This window comes from Triturus cristatus, chromosome 4_2 (assembly GCF_964204655.1).
Source record: "Triturus cristatus chromosome 4_2, aTriCri1.1, whole genome shotgun sequence".
Taxonomy (NCBI): Eukaryota; Metazoa; Chordata; class Amphibia; order Caudata; family Salamandridae; genus Triturus; species Triturus cristatus.
Window position 1 is genome coordinate 115,859,104 of NC_140586.1, and position 24,277 is coordinate 115,883,380.

General features: G+C 47.9%; 1 protein-coding gene across 1 annotated transcript in view; it reads left to right on the plus strand.

The window, feature by feature from the left end:
• The window catches only part of SHFL (shiftless antiviral inhibitor of ribosomal frameshifting), a 171,602-nt gene that overhangs the window by 139,183 nt on the left and 8,142 nt on the right, over nt 1–24,277 (plus strand). The window contains exon 8 of the mRNA XM_085600742.1: nt 22,135–22,283. Coding sequence (XP_085456868.1) covers nt 22,135–22,283 — 149 coding nt within the window. The remainder of the gene's footprint in view (nt 1–22,134; nt 22,284–24,277) is intronic.

Consider the following 24,277-nt stretch of genomic DNA (forward strand, 5'->3'; position numbering starts at 1 on the left):
TGGATACCCTTTCCGTGCAGCTCTCGAAAGATTTGTAGATGACACTATCCAATCCCCATAGCAGTCCAATAAGGTGGTTTGTGAAACAAATAAAATAAAAATTAATCAAAAGCATGATTGGAAGATCAAGAAGACTTAAGAACAAAATCTGATACCAGAGAGTGGATTTTAGAGCGACTCTTTTGGTGACTCTTAACTTCAGGGAAATGATCACTCCTCACCCACCCTTTAGGTGACGTGACATAGATGATATGGCAAGGACGCAAAAAGGCAGATAACCCATTTACATACAAAATTATTTAAAATTCTTATTTCTTGACAACACACCACATCACACTGATTAATAATTTCCTCCCAGTACTCATTGTCCAATTTTCTGGTAATGCCCGCAACATTCCATGATAGAATATATAGGTGACCAGTCTTGGACACTGTTGAAGAAATAGGGGCATTGTTGTCATTCAGAACAGACTCAGTTAAAAGAGCTTGGTCTGACACATGAGCATCATATGAGCAATCGAATGCCTCAGAGAAGAAAGCCAGTCGTTGTCCGAAAGACTAGACAACAGGGCAAACCGATTTGCATGTGTGAAGGAAACTGTGGCATTGCTAGGTGAAACAGCTGCATGCCCCATGATCATTTTGAATTGCTCATGTGAAGGAGATGGGCGGAAAAAAACACAACAACAAAAAACAAGTGGTAGTGCACAAATTATAGTGTAATCTTAAGTAACGGAGTTTAAACGTTGCAATAAAATGGCCGCCATGCACCCGTGCCTGAAATTTATATCTAGCCAGTCTCCTTGAATTGACTTTGCGCATAGCCGACCCATCCAACTCTGTGGACTATAATGATCATATCACAGCCCTTCCAGATTTAGACGCAAGGCAAATGGGTGGTCCTCCGTTTAAAGGAAAGCCAGTCTTCTGAGTAGTTATTGCATGCTGGAGGTATACCCGTTAAAACGATGACATAGGGGTATATTGAGGGGGCAACTGGAGGCGATGGGGATGGCATAAATTATCTGCGGTCGGGCCCACAAGTTCTACTTGCTGCGTTATTTCATTAAATTGAGGACCCTGTGGATTTTTGGAATGAGTTGATGAATAATCGACAATGTTGGTTGCTCCACCACTTTGGGGGACTGAGGGTACAAACGTTTGTGGAAGTGCTAGAGACCAGAACAGGAGATTAATGGCTAGTTCCAGGTTCTGCTGACTGATAAATGTGAGACAGTTGGATCTTTTCGTAATGGTCAAACACGGCTTGCACTTTATCATTTTGGAGCATTAAATGTTGCAAGATGGAAAGTTGAAGATCTTTTAACAATGATTCCATCTTTTCAAAATAGAGTTTGCACACACTATAAATAGCCGAATTAGGATCATAATCAGGGGTACAATGTGGGTGCAACACGGCAGGTGGTGAGTTAATTTTGGGTTTATCTTGTTTCTCCTGGCCCTCCCTTTCTCGCCTTGCCCCTGTTGCATTTATGCTTTGGGGGGTGATTTAGAAGCATGTTGGGGGGTGGACATATGGGACAAGCAGAAATTGTATCATCCACAGCAGCATGCGAAACACAAAAGTTTGCATTTGGGAGAGATGTAGAGAGTTGCAGAGCTAACATTTTGGGACCTGAAAGATTGCTTCCCTCGACTGGAGAACAAGAGACGGAGCTTGGAGGAATGTCAATCAGCTTTTGTACAGGATCGATTCAGGTTTCAGCCAGTTCCGATTAGTTGGAGATAGTACCCATTGTGCTTGATAAGTAAGAGGTGACGAGAGGGGATGAGACACCTCACCTGCGGCCAGATGTAGTAGATTGGGGGAGTTTTTTCTTCCCCATGTTTGGCGAGGAAATGGGAAAACATAGGTCCGTATAACATATAAAAATAGCAAAGAATGCAATTTGGAGCTTCCCTAAATAAGGCAACAAACAGGACTGGGGTTAAGGGAGAGGGGGGACCCAGCCCAGCCTCGTCAGGGCGCAGACGGGCCTGCCCCTGACCCGGGCTCAGCCCGTGCATGTCCCGTGCCGGGGGAATGTGGCGCACTTTAGTAGCTATTGATGGGATGCAGGTGCAGCTCCAGGAGGGGATTCTGGGACTTGTATCCCCCAGCGGCTGCCGGTAGCAGCAGATCTTTCCTCTAAAATTCCCACAATACCAGTGTGGCATGGAAGGTTGACAGCCCCCTCGGTTTAGTTCCTGACCCACGTGACTGCGGCGCGCTTCAGTAGCGCTTGATGGAATGCAGGTGCAGCTCCGTGTACTGCTCCTGGTCTGGATTCTGAGACTCGTAGTACCAAGCAGATGCCAGTAGCAGCGGCTTTTCCAGCGAAAAGTCCCATGATTTCAGCATGTATGGAAGGTTGACAGCCCCTCGATTCAGGTCCTGGTATGGTCAGGAAAGCGTGCCCTGGTAACGTATATACAGCACAGCAGCGTTATCTTATGGTTAGGGTATGGTTATGATATGCTATGTAATAAAGAACCTTTAAAAGCGCACGTTCGCAGAAAGGTTTTATGGCACTGAGAGCACTAGCAGCAGAGTGAAGCAGCAGTTAATCGTAGCCTTGTCTGAAAAGCCATTTTATTTGCAGGGTTATGAAATGCTCATAGGACATTGCAGCTATTATGTTGCCCGGGAGAAAGTTCGAAACACTGGGAACCAGCACAGCAAACCTGGTCCCCCCCCAGTAGTTTCTTGTTGAATTTGGGGACCCCTAAGAGTTTGAGTTGTGCTGATCTGAGATTACTATTGTTAGTCGTTCGAAGCATGTGTGCGGTAGATACACATGCTTTGCATACTCCTGCTATCTAGTGTTGGGTCCGGATGTTTGCAAGTTGTTTTTCTTTGAAGTCTTTCCAGTCACGAGATAAGGTGACTCCTCCTTTTGGTGATAGTGCGCATGGGCATTGACTCCATTGTTTTTCCTGCCCTCGGTTCGGACATGTATTGCTGCGCTCCGGAAACCGTTCTTCGGGTTCCCCTCGGTGCGCAATCCACTCTACCCATGACGGTATTGTTTCTGTATGCGTTTTCCTGTTCTCCATGTATCTGATCGCTCGACAAACTCACCATTTTCGATCGAATACCTCATGGGCGGCTGTCGGCCTTGCCACGTCAGGCCAGCCTTCTGCCGCTGGAACAGACTCCATTCCAGTTCTGTCCTGGTTGCCACGCCAAGTACCCTCGCATGACCTACATCGAGTTTCTAACTTGTGCCTCTCTCTGGAGCAAAAGGAGAAAGATTGCGACGCTTGTGAGTCGTTTTGGTCCAAGAAGAGACTAAGCGATTGTCAGACTCGACAACGAGAGATGCTGCACCAAAGCATCCAATATACTCCGGATATCTTCTAAGAAGAATCCGACCAAGAAGAGATCGAAGCGTCCACCGCAGAAGAAGAGGGCCTCTCCTTTCCAGAGTCAGATTCTGAGCTCGATCTTGAGTCTGAAGATGTGCTTCCAGGAAAGGATCCCAAGAGTACCGAAGACCCCTTGCCCCCTAAATCCTCTTCCAAAACTCCTTAGGCTACGGCACCACTTCTGGCCAAAGTCAGCACAGAGACAATGTGTTCGAGGCATATGAGCTGCAGATTACACACTTTTGCATAGATCGCCATCTGGTGTTGGGCCCGGATGTTTGCAGTCTGTTTTTCCTCTTGGAAAGTCTTTGGAAGTCACGAGGTCGGTGACTCCTCCTTTGGATCGTATTGCGCATGGGCTTCGACTCCATCCTCGGATTGTTTTTTTCCGCCATCGGGCTGGGATGTAATCTTCGCGCTCAGGGTTCCGAACTTTTCCAGTTCAACGATCGACGCAAAATCCTCGTTCATCGGGATACTTCAGATACAAATCTTCTTAATCACCTTCTCTTCGACACTTCTTCGATTCCAGTCGTCGACGGCGGCCTTCGGGCCTATCGAAGCTCCGGTCCCGGCTGATGGAAAGAACTCCATTCAAGAAGTGACCTCGATGTGGGTCCAAATTCCCCCACACCGAACTTCATGAGGTGTGCAACCTCTGCCTCTACCCTGAACACGAGGCTCGAGACTGTCCGGCCTGTAAGTCTTTCAGATCGAAAAAGACTATTCGGGACCGAAGAGCCAGACGAAACATGGCACACTCCTCGACCTCCGTTCCAGTCGACATCTTCGGAGATGACGTCGAAGATCCGGGACAGCAGCGCACCGAAGAGGACCTCGTCAGTGCTTCCGAAGCCGACGACTCAGATGTAGAGGACAGCACCCCGGCACAGAGGGTCGTGAGTAATATACCCCCCCACACCCGCGCCGACACCCAAAAAGGCTTCGGTCACGCCTTCGCCTCCGGGCCTAGGCAAGACAAGAGACACTGCTTCACACACCCCACCTTCAGGCCCGGTGAAGAAGCCAAATAAGCCTTCCGGCGGCTCGGGCTCGAGCCAGCCTTCCAGCGGTGCCGACAAACACACTTCGGCACCGAAAAAGAAACCGGCCTCTACCTCGACACCGAGCTCCGCACCAAAGTCCTCTGTGTCGAAACCCACTGCTTCCGTACCGACGTCATCTTCGGTACCGACCAAACCCCATAAGGCCCTCGGCACCGACACTTCCACGCCGAAGCCCACCTCGGCGCCGACCAAGAAATCGGAGGTTCCCAAGCCCAGTGCTAAGCACGGCATGGACAAGCCTAAAAAGTCATCGGCCCCGAAGACTTTGGCGCCAACGGAACAAACATTGTCACAGGAACTCTTTACACCGGACCCCTTACAAAAAACTCTTACCAAGGATCCAAAAACTGGAAATTTGGCACTCTCTTCCAAAAAGAGACATTTGGACAAACCGGCTCTGCTTCCACCTCCAAAGAGGAAGGACTCTGCTACCTCCCCTTTCAGAATACCTTCCCCACCTCCTCCACCTCCTCCACCCTCTCCACCTCCGCCCCCTCCGCCTTCTCCACCCCCACCTCATCGCTCTCCGACTCCGTCTCCAGACGATGATGATCAGGGGGACCCATATCACGATCCAGGGAATGTGCCCCAAGACCCCACCCCTACAGGATCCCCAGACCCATGGGACAACTACAATAACCCAGATATTCCAGACGTCCCACAAGATGACCCTTACCCTTCCAGGCCATCTCCACCGGAAGACTCATTAGGTTTCCACCACCTACTTAAGAGGGCGGCACATTATCACGGGGTAGAGTTACACACTGACCCAGTGGAGGAGGATTTCCTCCTCGACACATTTGATACCGCACATAGGTCTACCTCCATACTACCTATGCTCGAGGGGGTGGTAAAACATGTGCCAGAGGTTTTTAAGGACCCAGTCAGGGCCAGGGTCATTAACCCACGCATAGAGAAAGTACAAAGCTGCCCCCACAGATCCTGCCTATATCAAAGGGCCAGCGCCACTAGATTCCCTAGTGGTTTCCACTGCAAGAAAGAGGTCAAATTCCCAGGCGTCAGGCGAAGCACCACCACCTGACAAAGAGTCAAAGCTACTGGATGCGTCCGGAACGTGCACTGCGTCACAGGCAGCCAATATATGGCGTATCGCCAACACCCAAGCGCTATTGGCCAGATACGATAGGGCGCATTATGATGAATTAGAAACCATAATGCACCACCTCCCTGAAAGATACAAAAATAGGGCCAATGAATTAATTCAAGAGGGTAAGACAATAACTAACACTGTGCCTTAGATGCAGCAGACACAGCCTCCATGGCCATTAATACTAGCGTCCTCCTCGGTCGCAATGCTTGGCTGGGAATATCAGGTTTCAAACCAGAGGTGCAGGCCTCCATCCTAAATCATCCCTTTGACCAAGAACACCTATTCGGCCCAAAGGTAGATGAGGCCCTAGAGAAAATGAAGAAGGACACGGATACGGCGAAATCTATGGGAGCCCTGCAGTCACACCCTCCTAGGTGCTCCCACTCAGTCCACCTTCACAAGGGGTTATCAAAGAGGCGGCTATAGGGGCAATAACAATAAAGGCAGAGACAAAACAAATACCGCCCGCTCTGCCACACCGCCTACCCAATGACTTCCCACCACTCCCTCCAGACCATCCCACTCCGGTCGGGGGCAGACTACAAAATTTCCTTCAGGTCTGGCAGACCATCACCTCAGACAAATGGGTGACCCAAAATATTCGGTCAGGTTACTGCCTAGAATTAACATCTTCCCCCCCCAAACATTCCACCCAGGCAACGCCCAATGTCACAAGAACATTTCACATTACTAAAACAGGAGGTAATTTCCCTCCTACAAAAACAGGCAATAGTACAAGTTCCCGCCAATCAGCAAAATTTAGGGGTCTACTCCCTATATTTTCTAATAACAAAAAGAGACGAGACTCTACGACCTATTCTAGATCTCCGGCCCCTAAACACATACATGCATTCAGACCATTTTCACATGGTAACGCTTCAGCAGGTGCTTCCGCTCCTCTCCCAGAACGACTTCCTCACCACACTGGATTTGAAAGACGCATACTTTCACATTCCGGTACACCATGCTCACAGAAAGTACCTCAGATTTGGAGTGGACGGGCAACACTATCAGTTCAAGGTGCTCCCATTCGGAGTCACAACAGCACCAAGGGTATTCACCAAGTGCCTAGCGGTAGTTGCGGCACATCTCAGAAGACAGCACATTCATGTCTTCCCATATTTGGACGACTGGCTGATAAAAGCCACGTCCTACAACCAATGTGTACACCACACCGCCACTACAATCCATCTACTTCACCAACTAGGCTTCACGGTGAACCACGAAAAGTCCCAGATAACACCATCCCACATAAAGCAATACCCCGGTGCCACCATAGACAACTCAAAAGCCATAGCCTACCCCAATCCGGCCAGGATTGCAAGCATTCAGGCTTTGCGTCAAAGATTCATACTTCAACACTCCCTCCCAGCAAGACTGTTTATGCAACTGATAGGGATGATGGCCTCTTGCATTTTCATAGTGCCCCACGCAAGACTCCAGATGCGTCCACTCCAAGAGTGCTTAGCGCACCAATGGAACCAGGCCCAGGGACAACTGACAGATCTGGTGTTGGTAGACGGTCGCACCCATCGCTCTCTGCAGTGGTGGAACCTTTCCAAATGTCGACCGTTCCTGGACCCGGTTCCACAAATAATACTAACAACAGATGCATCGCTTGCCGGCTGGGGAGCTCATCTATTACACCTCACAGTGCAGGGCACATGGACGCCGCAACAAAAGTTACTCCATATCAACCATCTGCAGTTACTAGCGATCTCTCTAGCCCTAAAATCCTTTCAGAGACAGATTTTAGGCAAGGCAGTCCTCATTCGCACACACATGACGGCCATGTATTACATTAAAAAACAAGGCGGCACACACTCTCCAAAGCTCTCTCAACTAGCACAGAGCATATGGAGATGGGCAATTCCCCCCAAATTTTTCTCCTAGCCCAACATGTCCCAGGAGTCCAAAAAACCATGGCAGATCTGCTCAGCAGACAGATGCAGCAGATCCACGAGTGGGAACTTCACCCGCAGGTTCTTCACCAGTTCTTTCAAATGTGGGGACCTCTTCGCCACCCACGAAAACAAAAAATGCCCAAGCTTCGCCGCCAGATATCCACACCCATTGTCCAAAGGCAATGCGATATGGATGAACTGGTCAGACAAATTTGCGTACGCTTTTCCACTTCTCCCATTAATTCCATTAGTGGTGCGAAAGCTACAACAGCATTCCCTCACACTGATCCTAGTAGCTCCAACATGGGCCAGACAACCGTGGTACACCACGCTGCTGGAACTCTCGGTAGTACCACACCAAAAGCTACACCTCTCACCATGCCTCCTAACCCAGAACCATGGAGAGATCAGGCACCCGGACCCAGCTCAGCTCAACCTTGCGATCTGGCTCCTGAAATCCTAGAATTCGGATACCTAAACCTTCCCCCTGACTGTATGAACGTCATCAGAGAAGCTAGACGCCCTACCACTAGAGCCTGCTTCGCTGCCAAGTGGAAAAGATTTGTTGTTTATTGCCATAACAACACAATCAATCCTCTAGACGTGTCTATACAACACATCATATGCTACTTACTCCATCTACAAAGGTGTAACCTAGCATATACCTCCATTCGGCTACACCTCGCAGCAATTGCAGCTTACCTACAAAACAGGCAGCACCTATCACTTTTCAGAGTACCTGCCATTAAAGCCTTCATGGAAGGCCTAAAACGAATAATTCCTCCCAGAGTACCACCCTCACCTGTGTGGAACTTAAATATTGTTCTCACAAGGCTAATGGGGCCGCCCTTCGAGCCTTTGCATAAATGCGAACTGCAATTTCTCACATGGAAAACAGCTTTTCTTGTAGCCATCACTTCCCTTAGAATGGTCAGTGAGATACAAGCACTTACCATACAAAAACCTTTTCTTCAAATGCACCAGAACAAGGTTGTTCTCCGTACCAACCCAAAATTCCTACCTAAAGTAATTTCCCCTTTTCACCTAAACCAATCTGTAGAATTACCGGTATTTTTCTTGCAACCACAAACTGTTGCAGAAAGGGCTCTACACACGCTAGATGTCAAACGAGCCTTACTTTACTATATCCAAAGAACACAACCTTTCCGGAAGACCAAACAACTGTTTGTCTCTTTCTGTAGTAGGGGATCTCTGTGTATAGTCATAATCTATGAATAGTCCCGCCCATGTGCGGGGACCCCGGAGCAATCAAAATATCTCTTAAGCTGTCCTGCATTTGCAACCTGCAAAGACACTTAAGAGACAGACAAAATAATACAGCCTAATTAACAATATGGCTGCACTGGCCAGCACTTCATCTGAAGTGAACACAAAAGCCAAAATAAAGTTTAAATGTCATTTTTATTCACATCTGACATGTTCCTTTATTGTAACACACTCCCTTCACCAAAATCCCTTTAAACAATAGAGAGGAAGGGGTGGACAGACAAGCCCTATAGGCTGTCATTATGTGTCTGCTAAAAGGATACCGTGCCTTTAAGGAACTCTCCAGAGACCCCCGGCATCCCAGGATGCACAGCCAAAGCAAGTTACTTTCAGTTCTTTTTTCCGGCTCCTGCTAGCAGGACCCTGGAGCTTGAGCTCTACCCTTTTTGGTGGATATTTGGATAAAAATTGTTTTTTTTGATAAAAGAAGTTGTTCATTCGACGTCTAGAGCCTTTCTCTGCTGCATCCTGCAATTTGGTGTAGTTTGACCCACTCTTAGCATGGCTTTATTTGATAAATGCCCTGAGTGTGGGAGGAAAATGGCCAAGACGGACCCACATGATGTCTGTATTCTCTGCTTATCTTCTTCACATGTCCCTGCTACATGTGACATCTGCAAGACCTTCTCCAAGAGGACCCTGAGAGACAGAGAGAAGATTCGCCTTCAGGGACAGGAAAAGCAGAGAACAGGTGGGACTTCGGGGCATGGAGGATCTCATTCCCCTTCCTCTGCCCATGCTTCAGCCACTGGAGGGACCTCCGGGCAGAAAAAGGAGCAGAAACGACACCTACCGGCTGGTAGATCGCGTTCGACGGCGAGAGGTGAAGCACCGGTGTGTTCGCCGTCGATCCAGGGCTCTGGATCCCAGCGTTCTTGACGTTCGACGTCGAGAGAGGGGCCGGCGAGACCTAGGATGGGGTCGCCGTCGAGGATTCCACAGTCGACGTCGACACACCATCGACGTCGTACCGAGCCCCACAGACAGCGCAGCTCGCCGTCGAGGCGAACCCGCTCGTCATCTTCGCCGTCAGCTCATGGATCGACGCCGACGACATCGACGCCGAGACACCGGCGACTGCCGTCGAGGCGAAGGAGATCGCCGTCGAGGCACAGATCGCCGTCGAGGCACAGATCGCCGTCGAGGCGAAGGAGATCGCCGTCGAGGCACAGATCGCCGTCGAGGCGAAGGAGATCGCAGTCGAGGGGCTGCCGTTCGATGTCGAGGGGACGCCGTTTGCGGTCAACTGCGAGGAGAAGCCGTACGAGGTCGACGCTCAGTTCGACGTCGAGGACATCGGGTAACACTTCTTCGGTGATTACGATATCCAGTCGTGGATCTAGGAGAAGAGGGCGCTCCCCCTCGTTTACTTCAGCACGGGATAGGCCCGCCAAGAAGAGAAGGGTGGACGGAAGTCCGGACAGTGCTAGTCCGGGTTCTCCTGCAAGGAGTGATGGAACTCCGCAGCCTCTCCCTCAGCCGCTGCCTCAGAAGCCTCCTACGCCTCCTCCGCCTCCTCCTCCTCCTCCTCCTAAGAGACCTACGCCGCCTCCGCCGGTGCCTCAGCTCCCGCCGTCTCCTCGGCTACCGGTGATTCCTAAGGCCCCACGCAGACTGAGATCACGCTCTCGGTCTCGCCGGAGGTCTCGGAGCAGACGCAGATCGTCCACTCACACGAGGCATGGACGAAGGAGATATAGATCTCGTTCCAGAGGCATGAGGTATACGGACTCCTCTGGCAATGGCCGGCTTTCCCCCTCGTTGTCGGAAACGCCGCCTACTAGAATATCGCCGGTGGATGATATTGCCACTTTCCAGGATGTACTGATGAGGGGGGCGGCGAAATTGGGAATCTCAGTGGCAGTGCCGGTTCCCACTACCTCTGTGATATTTGAGACATTGCACAAGGCTCACCTGTCACGCCCCCTCCTTCCTTTGGTTCCAGGTTTGGAGGAACCAGCCATGGAGGTCTTCTTGACACCAGCCGTGGTGAAGTCTGCCCCCTCACGGTTGCAGAAAAAGTACAGGGCCCCTGAGTCGGACCCGGCGTTCCTCAGGGTGGACCCTCCCCCGGACTCTGTCATTGTGGTTGCGGCGCGGAAACACCACTCCACGACGCCCTCTTCCACGGCTCCTCCGGATAAGGAGAGTCGCAAGATGGACTCCTTGGGGAGGAGAATGTGCTCTACGTCGGCCACGACTATGAAGGCTGCTAGCGCCTCCGCTCTGCTGGGTCGCTATGACCGATCGCTTTGGGACTCCCTGCAACAGTTTGCTGCCTCCCTACCTAGGGATAAACGGGAGGACTTCCAGGAGGTGCTGAATGAGGGCATGATGGTCTCCAACCAGATCATCAGTGCAGCGGGGGATGTATCGTTGCTTGCGGCCCATGGGTACTGTCATGGAGTACACATGAGGAGACATTCCTGGCTGAGGCTTACCTCTCTAAAGCCCGAAGCGCAGCAAAAGATTGCTAACTTGCCTTTCTCTGGTACGACGTTGTTCGGGTCTCATGCGGATGACGAAATGGCCCGCATGAAGGCCGAAGCAGAAACCCTGAAGGCTGGGGGGTTGGAAAAACCCAAGGAACAGAAGAGGTCATTCCGTTCCTATGGCAGGCGTTATTCTAAACAACGTGGCCAAGGGCGTCAGTCTGGTCAACAACAACACCAACACCAGCAACAACAACAGTTCCCGAGGCAGTCCTTTCAAAAGCGCCAGAGGGGCAGAGGCCAGCATCAATCCTCGTCGGGGATCAAAGGCCCGGCCGGGTCGAAGCCCTGAAAGGTCACTTCCCCCTCATCCGTTACCCGCTCCGGTGGGGGGAAGTATTCAATACTACCTGGCAGAGTGGAGAACAATAACTCAGGACAAGTGGGTGCTGAATATTGTTTGCAATGGGTACAGTCTTCGTTTCACCAGCCCGCCTCCGCAGATTCCACCAGTGCGCTCTCCCTACATGGTGCGAGAGCTCCAGGGGGAGGCGGACATTCTGTTAAAGAAGAAGGCGATAGAAACTGTTCCTTTGAGGCAAAAAGGAAAAGGTCTTTACTCAAGGTTCTTTCTCGTCAGAAAAAAGGACATGAACGAGTTCAGGCCTATTCTAGATCTGCGTCAAGCAAACAAGTGGATCCGCAGAGAAAAGTTCCGTATGTTGTCCCTGCATCAGATCTACCCTCAGTTGCATCAAGGAGACTGGCTGTGCGCCATAGATCTGCAGGACGCTTACTTTCATGTGCCGATCGCACAAAAGCATCGCAAGTTCCTGAGGTTTCTGGTAGGCAACAACCATTACCAGTATACAGTACTCCCGTTTGGTCTGAAGTCTGCACCAAGGACATTCTCCAAGTGCATGGCAGTGGTGGCAGCACACTTGCGGAAGAACAAAGTGTTTGTGTATCCATACCTGGACGATTGGCTGATCAAAGCTTCCACGTACCAGGAAGCCCAGCGTCATTTCAACAGGACAGCTGCCTTGCTTCATCGCCTGGGACTGCACATCAACATGTCGAAGTCAGTGCCGATCCCTGTGCAGTGTCTCCAGTACTTGGGGGCCTCAGTCAATACTTTGAACGCAAGCGTGTGTCCTTCGGAGGAGAGACGCTTATCTATCCGTTGGAAGGCCCTGCACCTCCTCTCAGCCCACTCTCCTACAGTGAGGACGGTGTCCTCTTTACTGGGGTCGATGGCTTCCTGCATCTTTCTCACCCCCAATGCACGTCTGCATATGAGGCCTCTGCAGGAATGTCTGGAGGATCAATGGGACCAGAGGCAGGGGCGTTGGGAGGACACGATTCATCTGTCCCAACACGCTCTACAGTCTCTGAAATGGTGGTGCTCCTCAGAGAATGTTTGCAAGGGGACTCCCTTTCACAAGGATATTCCGGTCCAGATCATAGTGACCGATGCGTCTCTCCAGGGCTGGGGAGCGCATTCGGGCCCTCTTCAGATTCAGGGGACATGGTCACAGACGGAGATGACTTACCACATCAACTTTTTAGAACTCAGAGCAGTACACTTGGCCCTGAAGGCGTTCCATCCCTCCTTCAAGACGAACTCCCTGCTAGTTCAGACGGACAATACTACTACCATGTATTACCTCAACAAGCAGGGGGGCTCCCGTTCACGCACGCTGTCTCGGGAGGCACAGACGATCTGGAATTGGCTGGTGGCCAGGAACCTCACGATCATGGCAACCCATCTGCCGGGGGTGCAGAATGCCCAAGCCGATGCACTCAGCAGGCTCGTTCAAGAAAATCACGAGTGGGTGCTAAACGACGACGTACTAAGAGACGTCTTCGCAGAGTGGGGCACTCCAGATATCGATCTATTCGCTACGGCAGAAAACAGCAAATGCCGCGACTTCGCGTCCAGGTACTACCAACCAGGGACACTGGGGAATGCTTTATGGATCAGCTGGTCCAACAGCTTTCTCTACGCCTTTCCACCCATTCCCCTGATTCCGGCGGTGCTGATCAAGCTGTCGCAATCCAGAGCCAGGATGATCCTGATTGCTCCGGAGTGGCCGAGGCAATGGTGGTTCACCGACCTTCTTCACCGGTCTGTTCTGCCTCACCGGCGCCTGCCGTGTCGTCCGGACCTTCTCACGAAGTTTGGAGGACAGATGGTTCACCCCAATCTCTCGTCCTTGAGTTTGGCAGCATGGCTCCTGAGCTAGTACAGTATGGACACTTGAACCTACCTCAGGACTGTATGGAGATCTTGAAAGAGGCGAAGAGACCGTCTACGAGGACTTCTTACGCCTATAAGTGGAAGAGATTCTGCTTATGGTGCACGGCAAAGGACATTGACCCTACATCCTGTAAAGAAGATGTTATTTTGCCTTATCTGCTGCAGTTAGCTCAATCTGGGCTTAATTTTCAGTCTATTAAGGTTCATCTCGCAGCTTTGAATGCGTATAGAAAGGGCCCTTCCCAAACCTCATTTTTTCAAATCCCTGTGATTAAAGATTTTCTGGAGGGTTTGCGTAAGGTGTTTCCCCCTGTTAGACGACCTTCTCCACTATGGGAATTGAACGTGGTGTTGTCCAGATTGATGAGGGAGCCTTTTGAGCCTATTCATAAGGCTTCTCTGCAGCTTTTGTCCTGGAAGGCCGCCTTCCTTGTGGCCATTACATCGGCCAGGAGAGTAAGTGAGATTCAGGCTCTGTGTTGTCAAGAGCCGTATACTGTATTCCATGCTTCTAAAGTGGTAATGCGTACTCATCCTAAGTTTTTGCCTAAAGTGATATCTGATTTTCATGTAAATCAAATGATAACTTTGCCTACATTTTTTCAGCATCCCTCCTCTCCGGCGGAGAGGTCTCTGCATTCACTAGATGTGCGTAGAGTGTTGAAATTCTATTTAGATAAGACAAAAGACATCCGCAGGTCGGATCAACTGTTTGTAAATTATGGTTCGGTAAGAACTGGTCTAGCTACCTCGAAACAGTCCATCTCCAGATTGATTGTGTCTTGTATTCAGCTCTGTTATCAGAAAGCTAATAAGACGTTAGGGGGTAAGCCTACAGCGCATTCGACTAGGGGCAAAGCAGCGACTACGGCTTTGCTTAGGAATGTTCCAATTGCTGACATTTGTAAGGCTGCCACCTGGAAGTCGGTCCATACGTTTACAAAGCATTACTGCCTGGACTCTGATGCTAGGGCAGATGCGCAGGTTGGACAGGCTTCGCTGAGGAATTTGTTTGCACAGTAATTTGTTGGTGTTCGGTTTTTACTCCACCGCTGTTTGTTGGTTGGGATGGGCTTGCCATTCTATTCATAGATTATGACTATACACAGAGATCCCCTACTACAGAAGGAGTAGTTTCTTACCTGTAACTCCAGTTCTGTAGTAGGGGTATCTGTTATAGTCATAAGCGACCCTCCCTCCTCCCCGGTGGAGTAACCTGACAGTATCAGGCCTGTTGTTATACACCTTCAAAAAGAACTGAAAGTAACTTGCTTTGGCTGTGCATCCTGGGATACCGGGGGTCTCTGGAGAGTTCCTTAAAGGCACGGTATCCTTTTAGCAGACACATAATGACAGCCTATAGGGCTTGTCTGTCCACCCCTTCCTCTCTATTGTTTAAAGGGATTTTGGTGAAGGGAGTGTGTTACAATAAAGGAACATGTCAGATGTGAATAAAAATGACATTTAAACTTTATTTTGGCTTTTGTGTTCACTTCAGATGAAGTGCTGGCCAGTGCAGCCATATTGTTAATTAGGCTGTATTATTTTGTCTGTCTCTTAAGTGTCTTTGCAGGTTGCAAATGCAGGACAGCTTAAGAGATATTTTGATTGCTCCGGGGTCCCCGCACATGGGCGGGACTATTCATAGATTATGACTATAACAGAGATACCCCTACTACAGAACTGGAGTTACCGGTAAGAAACTACTCCTTCTCTCCACCACACAAGGGCAACCCCATCTCAAAATCAGGGATAGCTAGGTGGATTGTAAAATGCATCCAGATTTGCTACCACAAAGCCAAACGAACGCTATCCGTTCCTCCTAAAGCCCATTCTACACGAAAGATAGGGGCTTCTATGGCTTTTCAAGGGAACATCCCATTAGATGATATCTGCAAAGCATCTACATGGTCAACACCGCACACTTTCACTAAACACTACTGTGTAGATGTGCAACCAAGCAACAAGCTAGTGTGGGCCAGGCTGTACTAAAAACACTATTTCAAACCACTGCAACAGATACCGCTGGTCGCCGCTAAGGTTGGGAACTGCTATATAGTCCATGCAAAAGTGTGTAATCTGCAGCTCATATGCCTGGAACGGAATATGCTACTTACCAGTATGCATCTGTCCTTGGCATGTAGAGCTGCAGATATACACACGCCCACCCGCCTCCCCGGCTACCTGTATCTGTTCCAGTCTATCTTATTTAGATACAACACACATGGGTTTCTTCACTGTCATTACTACGCTCCATCTTTCCCTGTTGACGAAAAACAATCTGAGGATGGAGCCGAAGCCCATGCGCAATATGATCCAAAGGAGGAGTCACCGACCTCGTGACTTCCAAAGACTTTCCAAGAGGAAAAACAAACTGCAAACATCCGGGCCCAACACCAGATGGCGATCTATGCAAAAGTGTGTAGATCTGCAGCTCTACATGCCAAGAACAGATGCATACTGGTAAGTAGCATATTCCTTCCTGCTGAGGGCACTTCTGAAAAGAATCCCTTAAAGAAGGAGGATATGGCTACTAGCCCTGTTTATCCTGCCCCACAACTCTCTCCACCTCCACCATCTTCTCCACAGTTAATAATTGAGGATCCATTGCATATAACACCTCAGGGATCTCCACATACAGATCCAGATGTGGATCAGGGTGATGATGATACTCATTTACCTGCAGACCCATGGAATGATTACAGCATTGACCCTCCAGTAGACAATGAGGCAAACCTTTATCCTGCAAAACTATCACCACCAGATGATAATATGGCTTATCAACAGCTCATTGCCAGAGCGACAGAGTATCATCGGGTACCATTACATAAAGAAACATTAGAAGAGGACTTTCTATTTGAAACACCTTAGTCCACACATAGGTCAAGTCAAACACTCCCTATGCTTAAAAGCATGATGAGACATGCAGATGATATCTTTAAAGACCCTGTCAGGGCATGTATTTCAACTCCAAGGGTAGATAAAAGATATAAACCCTCACCATCAGATCCTGTGTTTATTAAGGGACAAATACCTCTTGAGTCCCTAGTAGTGTTCAATGCTCGCGAACGAGCTAACTCGCAAACCTCGGGGGTGTGCCTCCTCAAGATAAAGAATCCAAACTTATATTTGCCTCTGGAAAACAAGTAGCTGTTCAATCTGCTAACCACTGGCGCATTGCAAATGCACAGGGCCTACTAGCTAGGTATGAAAGGGCACACTGGGATGAGATGGAGCAACTGCTCCAATATCTCCCAGACAAACATAAAACTAAGGCACAGCAGTTAGTTGAAGAGGGGAAACTCATCTCTAACTCCTCAATAAGAATTGCTTTAGATGCAGCCGACACTGCAGCTTGGGAGATCAATACTAGCATTCTCCTTTTAAGACATGAATGGCTTAGGATCTCGTGCTTTAAGCCTGAGGTTCAATAGTCCATTTTGAACACCCCCTTTGACAAGGAACACCGGTTTGGTCCTGTAGTATACCAATCCTTAGAAAAGATAAAAAGGACACTGAAGTGGCAAAATCCATGGGAGCGCTCCAGTCCCCATCCAATAGAGGCTCCTTTCGCCGCTTATTTTTCAGAGCAGGGTCCAAAACAACTTCTTCAGACCCAAATGCATCCTCTTACAAAGGCAACAGCCAATCCTTTTCCTCTAGACGTTTCTACACAGGAGGACATAGAGGAAACAATTTCAAAGGCAGGGGTAAAGGCTTCACACCACGTAACACCCCTTACCCCAATAAACAGTGACTTGCCCATACTTCTCCCTGATCACTCAACACCTGATGGGGGAAGACTTCAACAGTTTCTCCCCATTTGACAATCTATAACAAACGACAAATGGGTGCTAGACCTTATCCAACATGGTTATTGCCTGGAGCTCACCTCCAATCCACCAAACATTCCACCTCGTGTTCACCACAAATTGTCGTCAAACCATTTGCATGTTACTCAAACAAGAGGTGAAATCTCTCTTACAAAAGGAAGCCATAGAACCAGTTCCATATCAGTCCCAAGGTTCAGGGGTTTACTCTCTTCATTTTCTAATTCCCAAAAAGGACAGCTCCTTAAGACCAATTTTGGATCTCAGAGAATTAAACCACTACATACTTTCAGAACATTTCCATATTGTAACGCGTCAACAGGTTCTTCCTCTCCTACAGCAAGGCAATTTTTTTTGTCCACACTGGACTTAAAAGACGTATATTTTCACATTCCTCTTCTTCCAACTCACTGCAAATATCTCAGATTTGTGATAGCAGGCAAACACTATTAGTTCACAGTACTTCCATACGGAGTAACTACTGCTCCCAGGGTATTTACAAAATGCCTATCAGTGGTAGCAGCTCATCTCATAAGACAACAAATTCATGTCTTCCCCCTACCTAGATGACTGGCTCATCAAAGCCACCACACACCAAAAGTGTCTTCAAAACACTCAGACCACGCTACACCTACTTCACCAACTGGGTCTCACGGTCAACATTCAAAAGTCTCACCTACCGTCTTCACAGATACAATCTTATTTAGGAGCCACTCCCAACACTCAGACAGCTCTAGCCTCCTCCAGTGCAGCCAGTGTCCAATAACCAAATTCTGTTGCTGCAGTTCCAAACCAACCAAACCTTGTCAGCTAGGACTTTCATGCGCCTACTTGGAATGATGGCTTCATGCATTGCAATAGTACCTCATGCAAGACTATACATGCATCCATTACAAGAAGGCTTAGCACGTCAGTGGAATCAGTCGCAGGGCCAAGTAACAGATCTAATGTTGGTGGATAGCCGCACCCATCGCTCTATGCAGTGGTGGAACCCACAAAATTTATCAAAAGGGCTGCCTTTCATAGACCCTGTTTCACAAGTCGTTCTAACATGAGACACATCTCTCCCCGGTTGGGGTGCACATCTCCATCATTACACAATCCAAGGTATCTGGAATGACAAACACAGGCCTCTCCACATCAGCTATTTAGAGCTTCTAGCAGTGTTTCTAGCGCTGAAAGCTTTTCAGTCTCATCTTACAGGCAAAGTTGTCCTAGTCCGCACAGACTCTATGACAGCAATGTACTATGTAAAAAAACAAGGGGAGACACACACACTCATTCTGTCACGCCTGTCCCAGATAATTTGGAAGCAGGCAATCCATCACAAGATTCACCTTCTGGCAGAACACCTCCCGGGAGTGAACAATCAAATTGCTGACCTCCTCAGCAGAAAGAGACCGCAAATACACAAGTGGGAAATTCATCCCCAAGTTCTTCTTCCATACTTTCAACAATGGGGATACCCACAAATAGATCTGTTCGCCATAGTAGACAATGCACAATGCCCAAACTTCACCTCCAGGTTCCCACACCCTCTCTCCAAAGGCAATGCCCTATGGATGAATTGGTCAGGGATATTTGCCTATGCTTTTCCGTCTCTCCCACTCCTTCGGGTTCGAAAACTCTGGCAAATATCACTCACACTGATTTTGGTAGTTCCCACATGGGCCCGTCAACCGTGGTACACCGCCCTGTTAAAGCTCTCAGTAGTTCCACATCAAAAACTACATCTCCCCTCCAGTCTCCTCACTCAGAACCATGGAGAAATCAAGCATCCAAATCCCAAGGAGCTCAACTTAGCGATTTGGCTCCTAAAGTCATAGAGTTTGGATATTTAAATTTACCACCAGACTGTATGACTATTTTGAAAGAAGCAAGAAAACCTACTACCAGAGCTTGCTATACAGCAAAATGGAAACGATTCATTGTTTACTGCATCAACAACAAAATTCTACCTCTAGATGCTTCTGTTCAGATCATTGTCTGTTGCCGATTAAACCTAAAGCAATGTGGGCTAGCTTACACAGCTATTAGGTTGCACCTTGCAGCAGTAGCTGCGTATTTGCAAAACAGACAACATTTGTCTGTTCAAAGTTCTTGTTATCAAAGCCTTTATGGTGGGCCTAAAAAGAGTTATACCACCAAGCATTCCACCGGCACCTGTGTGGATCTTAATGTTGTACTTATAAGACTTATGGGTCCACCCGTTGAACCGCTACACAAGTGTCCTTTACAGTTTCTTTCTTGGAAGGTTGCATTCCTCATTGCAATCACTTCATTTAAGGAGAGTTGGTGATCTACAGGCATTAACTTTAGAAGAACCCTTCTTTCAGCTCCATAAAGATAGGGTAGCTCTACGCACCAATCCCAAATTCCTTCCCAAAGTGGTTTCTGCTTTCCACACTAACCAATCAGTTGAGTTACCTGTGTTCTTTCCTCAACCTGATTCAGTAGCAGAAGGAGCTATTCACACACTCCACGTCAAAAGAGCTTTATTGTATTATATTGAAAGAACAAAAGGTTTTCATAAAACAAAGCAAATGTTTGTTTCAATTACACCACCTCACAAAGGCAATCCTATTTCTAAATCTGACATTCCAAGATGGATTGTAAAGTGCATTCAAACTTGCTATGCAAAAGCGAAAAGAAATTTGTCTATACCTCCTAGAGCGCATTCCACTAAAACAAAATAGAGGCATCTATGGCCTTTTTAGGTAACTTTCCTATAGCTGACATTTGTGAAAGAGCAAAATGGTCTACACCACACACATTTACCAAACACTATTGCGTGGATGTACTACCACGCCAACAAGCCAATGTAAGGCAGGCAGTGCTATAAACACTTTTCCAGACGAATGCAACATCTACTGGTTAGCCACCGCTTTGGGAGAATACTGCTATATAGTCTATGCAAAGCATGTGTATATACAGCACACATGCCTCGAAAGGATAATGGTACTTACCCAGTAAGCATTTGTTCTTGGCATGTAGAGCTGTAGATTCACATGCGCCCACCCTCTTCCCTGGCTACCGGTAGCTGTTACCGTTCTCATTATTCACCTTATCTACGCGTGGACATCTCTTTACTAAGCTCACTTACTCCATTCTCACCCTCTTGCGGGAAAACAATCAGTGTAGTCGATGCCCATGCGCACTATCATCGCAAGGAGGAGTCACCTTACCTCATGACTGGAAAGACTTCTTCGAAGAAAAACCACTTGCAAACATCCGGACCCAACACTAGATGGCAAGAACAGATGCTTACCGGGTAAGTAACATTATCCTTTTGCAGCGTTGTCCTTCTTCTAGAAATGCTAGTGGAACATAATCTCATCTTGGCCTTACCCATATACATACCTTGTAAAACTAATGTCATCAGCACAACTTGTTCTTGGGACATTCTTTTATATTCTAAAGAGTCTGAGTTACATTTAGCTCAAAAGAATATTTGTCCAATATCTCAGCTTAGACACCAGCTGCCAAAAATGGCACACAATATATTTGTTTTTAGAGCTCTAAACGTTTACCTGAAAAGAGTGCAGAAAACCTTTTAATGTTTCAGACACTCGGTGTGGCCTGTGGTGGGCTTTCTATAAGCAAAAAAGCAGCTAACACCAATATTGGCAGTGGGTGCCCTTCTGCATTTCAAAGTTCTGTGACTCTAGATGACTTGAGCCTTCTTAGAGACTTTATGTTTATATCACCAGACTAATGGCAGCAGCAGTGGAGCTATGAAGATAGCTCTACATGGCAGAAATTCTGGGGCAGCAACATAGCCACTTCGTATGCTTCCTGAGCCATAACCTCATTTTAAAAAGGTGCTGATATTGGCAATAAATCTGTGCACAACTTGATGCATGGACAGTTATACACTCTTCTCGCTTCTTAGCATTAGAAACATAAAGTTGGATTTTGCTCTACTTAGACAAGAGGTTGAGAAAAAGTATCTTCTAGATGATTATGAAACACTTGTCCTTGCCCTCTCTCCTTCGTGATATCAGGCAGCCACCCACTTCATCAGCAAATGCAGGAATTTGGTGTGGTGGTCAATGACACATTAGTGTGGGGTACAGCTCGCATGCACAGAGGATACTTGGCACATAGAAGGCTACTATAGTCTGTCAAGTGACAGGGTTATTATTAAATTTGTTAACTATTGTTACTGCTTCAACCTGTCAGTTTTCAACTAGTTGAAGAGGTGTGGTGCCGCGGCCAGGGCGACTGACTCCGGATTCTGGGGATCACGGTTCGATCCCCGGCGCTGGCGGCAGATTAGCCCAGCACCATGTGACTCTGGGCAATAGCTTGCTTAGCTTCCCGACGGCCCCCAGCGCATAGAGACCCTTACGGGTGATTGTTCGCGCTTTACAAATGTGGATTATTATTGCCAAAGAAGGGAGAGCTGGGATGAAAAAAGTGGGATTGTGACAGAGAACAAGTAGGCTAACCAGGCACAGAGACTGCAACAGGTGCCTTGTCACTGTAGGCACATTTTTTATTCATTGAGTGCTAATGTCTAAGTTTTCATTATATGGTCCTGTGTGCTGGCATCGTTGTGGTACTTGGAGAACACCACAGACTGAAAGAAAATTCCTGATGTAGAAAAAGTTACTGAAGCTCTTTGTACACTTTTATAAACGCCATTCCTGAAAGAACACATCTTACCACTGACAAGATATTTGTATTTTTGTAGTTAATGGAGAGATTGCTAAGACAGTCATTTTTTTTTACTTCTCTTGCAGTTTAAGATCTTTTGTTCTTAGCTGGACCAGTTCCTGAACGTGTGTGTATACCCATCAATAGCAGTCTGCCATGAAATTATGAGATGTTTGCCTGTTTACTTCACTTTAAGTTGTCCTGTGTTTTTTCAGGGGATTTACACAGATGGGTGTGCCTTGTCCGTGCTACATTTGCAGTACACCTGTTCTTCCCAGTCATATACTTCCACCTCGAAGGACACCTGGACCACGGGGCAGGAACCCACACAGTTGTTATGCAGAGGACTGCTACAATCGAAGAGGTAAGACTTACCAGCTCGCAGGATGCAAACCCCATTCCGTGCAAGCACGTCACTTAACGTTATCAATATTATTGCCAGGTTCTGTTCAGCACAGCTTATTGTTTTAACTGCAAATACATTGCATTTTTTTAAGTTCAGAGAACTACACTTCATGTCTGCTCCATAACATCCAATCATAGTCTGTAACCCACAGAAGCCTTATTTTCATCTGAAGGTGAAAGCTAAACATTTTCTTATAGCCCCGTTGTAGTTGTCTACCCATGTCAACAAAATGCGCATGATGATAAATTGAAAAACCAGACACACCTGAGCTAGGATACAGAACCCCTCACTACCACCTCAAGCATTTATTGCCTCAGCCCTAATGCAGTCGGCTTACTCGGCTCTAAAATGAGCAATGTGTCCAGCACCTTTTAGTGTAACTGAATCCACAAGTCTCTGATAATGAGTGGAAATTGTGCTGAAGCAGAGTGCTCAGCGCTGGTCTGCCCCGGGCGGCACTCTTTTTGAGGGAAGCGGGAGTCATATCTGGCGACTACCACACTCCCCCCCCCCCCCCCCCCTCTTCCCCCTGCCCCGAGAACAAAACGTCAGCCGGACGTTAATATACAGAAAGTGATACGACTTGGCTGCCTTATATTGATTGACTACTTCCATCTTGTAGTGCAGATGTAGAGGAATGTTGCTGGGAGTAGTTCTCATGCCTTGTCGGTATCGAGCTCACATTTTGAGAACTTCATACCAGCATGCATTGTTTAGTATTACATGATTCTCTGTGACAGAAATTAATTTCTGAGGAGACTTATAAAAAGCAGTGCTTGTGTGTTCTGGTAGGTGGCACCATGGAACTCACTGTCAACACCCTTCCGCCCAGAAAGTGATACGCGGAACTGCATATTAGTGCCACCCATGTGCGCTGACGTTCGTTTCTTTCTTTCCGCACCTACAGACATCGATCCGGATCTCCGCTCCTTCTTTCTTCACTAGGTGAAGAGATTCTCAGTTTCCAAGGGACATGTCACTTCCTAAAACTACAGGATTTAAAACTTGTAAGGAGTGTAGTAAGCAGATGTCTGAGACAGATCCTCACAAGGTGTGCCTCCGGTGCTTGGTTTTGACATACGACTCCAAGGCCATCCGAGAATGTGAAGTGAAGCTGTAGGTGGTAAAGCACCGGAAGGCTTCACACCAATTCTGCTCTAAGCTCAAGTAAAGATCACAGACCCACTCCAGGTCATGAAATCAGATCTTCTCAAGGTCGAAATCTTGCGGTAAGTTAAAGAAAAAACATAAGATGTCACAGCAGGTTGAAGCCTTTCTATAGGCCATGCTGCATATCTTTGGCAGACTTACGGCACCCTGTGGCATGCCTTTGGGCTGCTGAGGTCCTTGATCTCCTCTTCTCCACTATGGAGGTAAAAATGAATGAGAGGACCGAGATACTGCAGTCTGGCCAGGCACCGACCATACCTCTTTTGCCCTTCAGTGAAGCCCTCACTGACACACTGTTGGGCACTTGGGCTAAGCCATGCTCCAGCTCCCATGTCAACAGACAAGTCCAACAGTAGAGTTAATCATAAAGCCTTCCTAACCACTTCCTTGACAAGGAGTCAAAACATCTGGATACTTTGAAAAGCGTATGTTTCCTTTAGCCAGTCTTGCCTTGAGATCAGTTAATACAAGATGTATGCTTGGTCACTGCACTTTGGGACATGGTGGCTGGTCCCATGCAACTTGTGTGCTGAAAGAATTCAATATGTTTGAGATATAGCCACATTTTCCAACTACTTGGGCCTTGTCTAGGAAGTGCTATGGGAACCAGTGTGGTGCTTTGATGTCTCGCAAGGATGAGGTCCATGGACATCTTTGTGGACATCCAGGTGTCCTTAATGGACATGCCTTTCAATGTCTTCTTCCTGTTTGGTGAAAAGGGGGTCTCTGCCCTAAAGTGTTTTAAGGAAAGCCAGGCCATGGCTCATTCTTTGGTCCCTTCA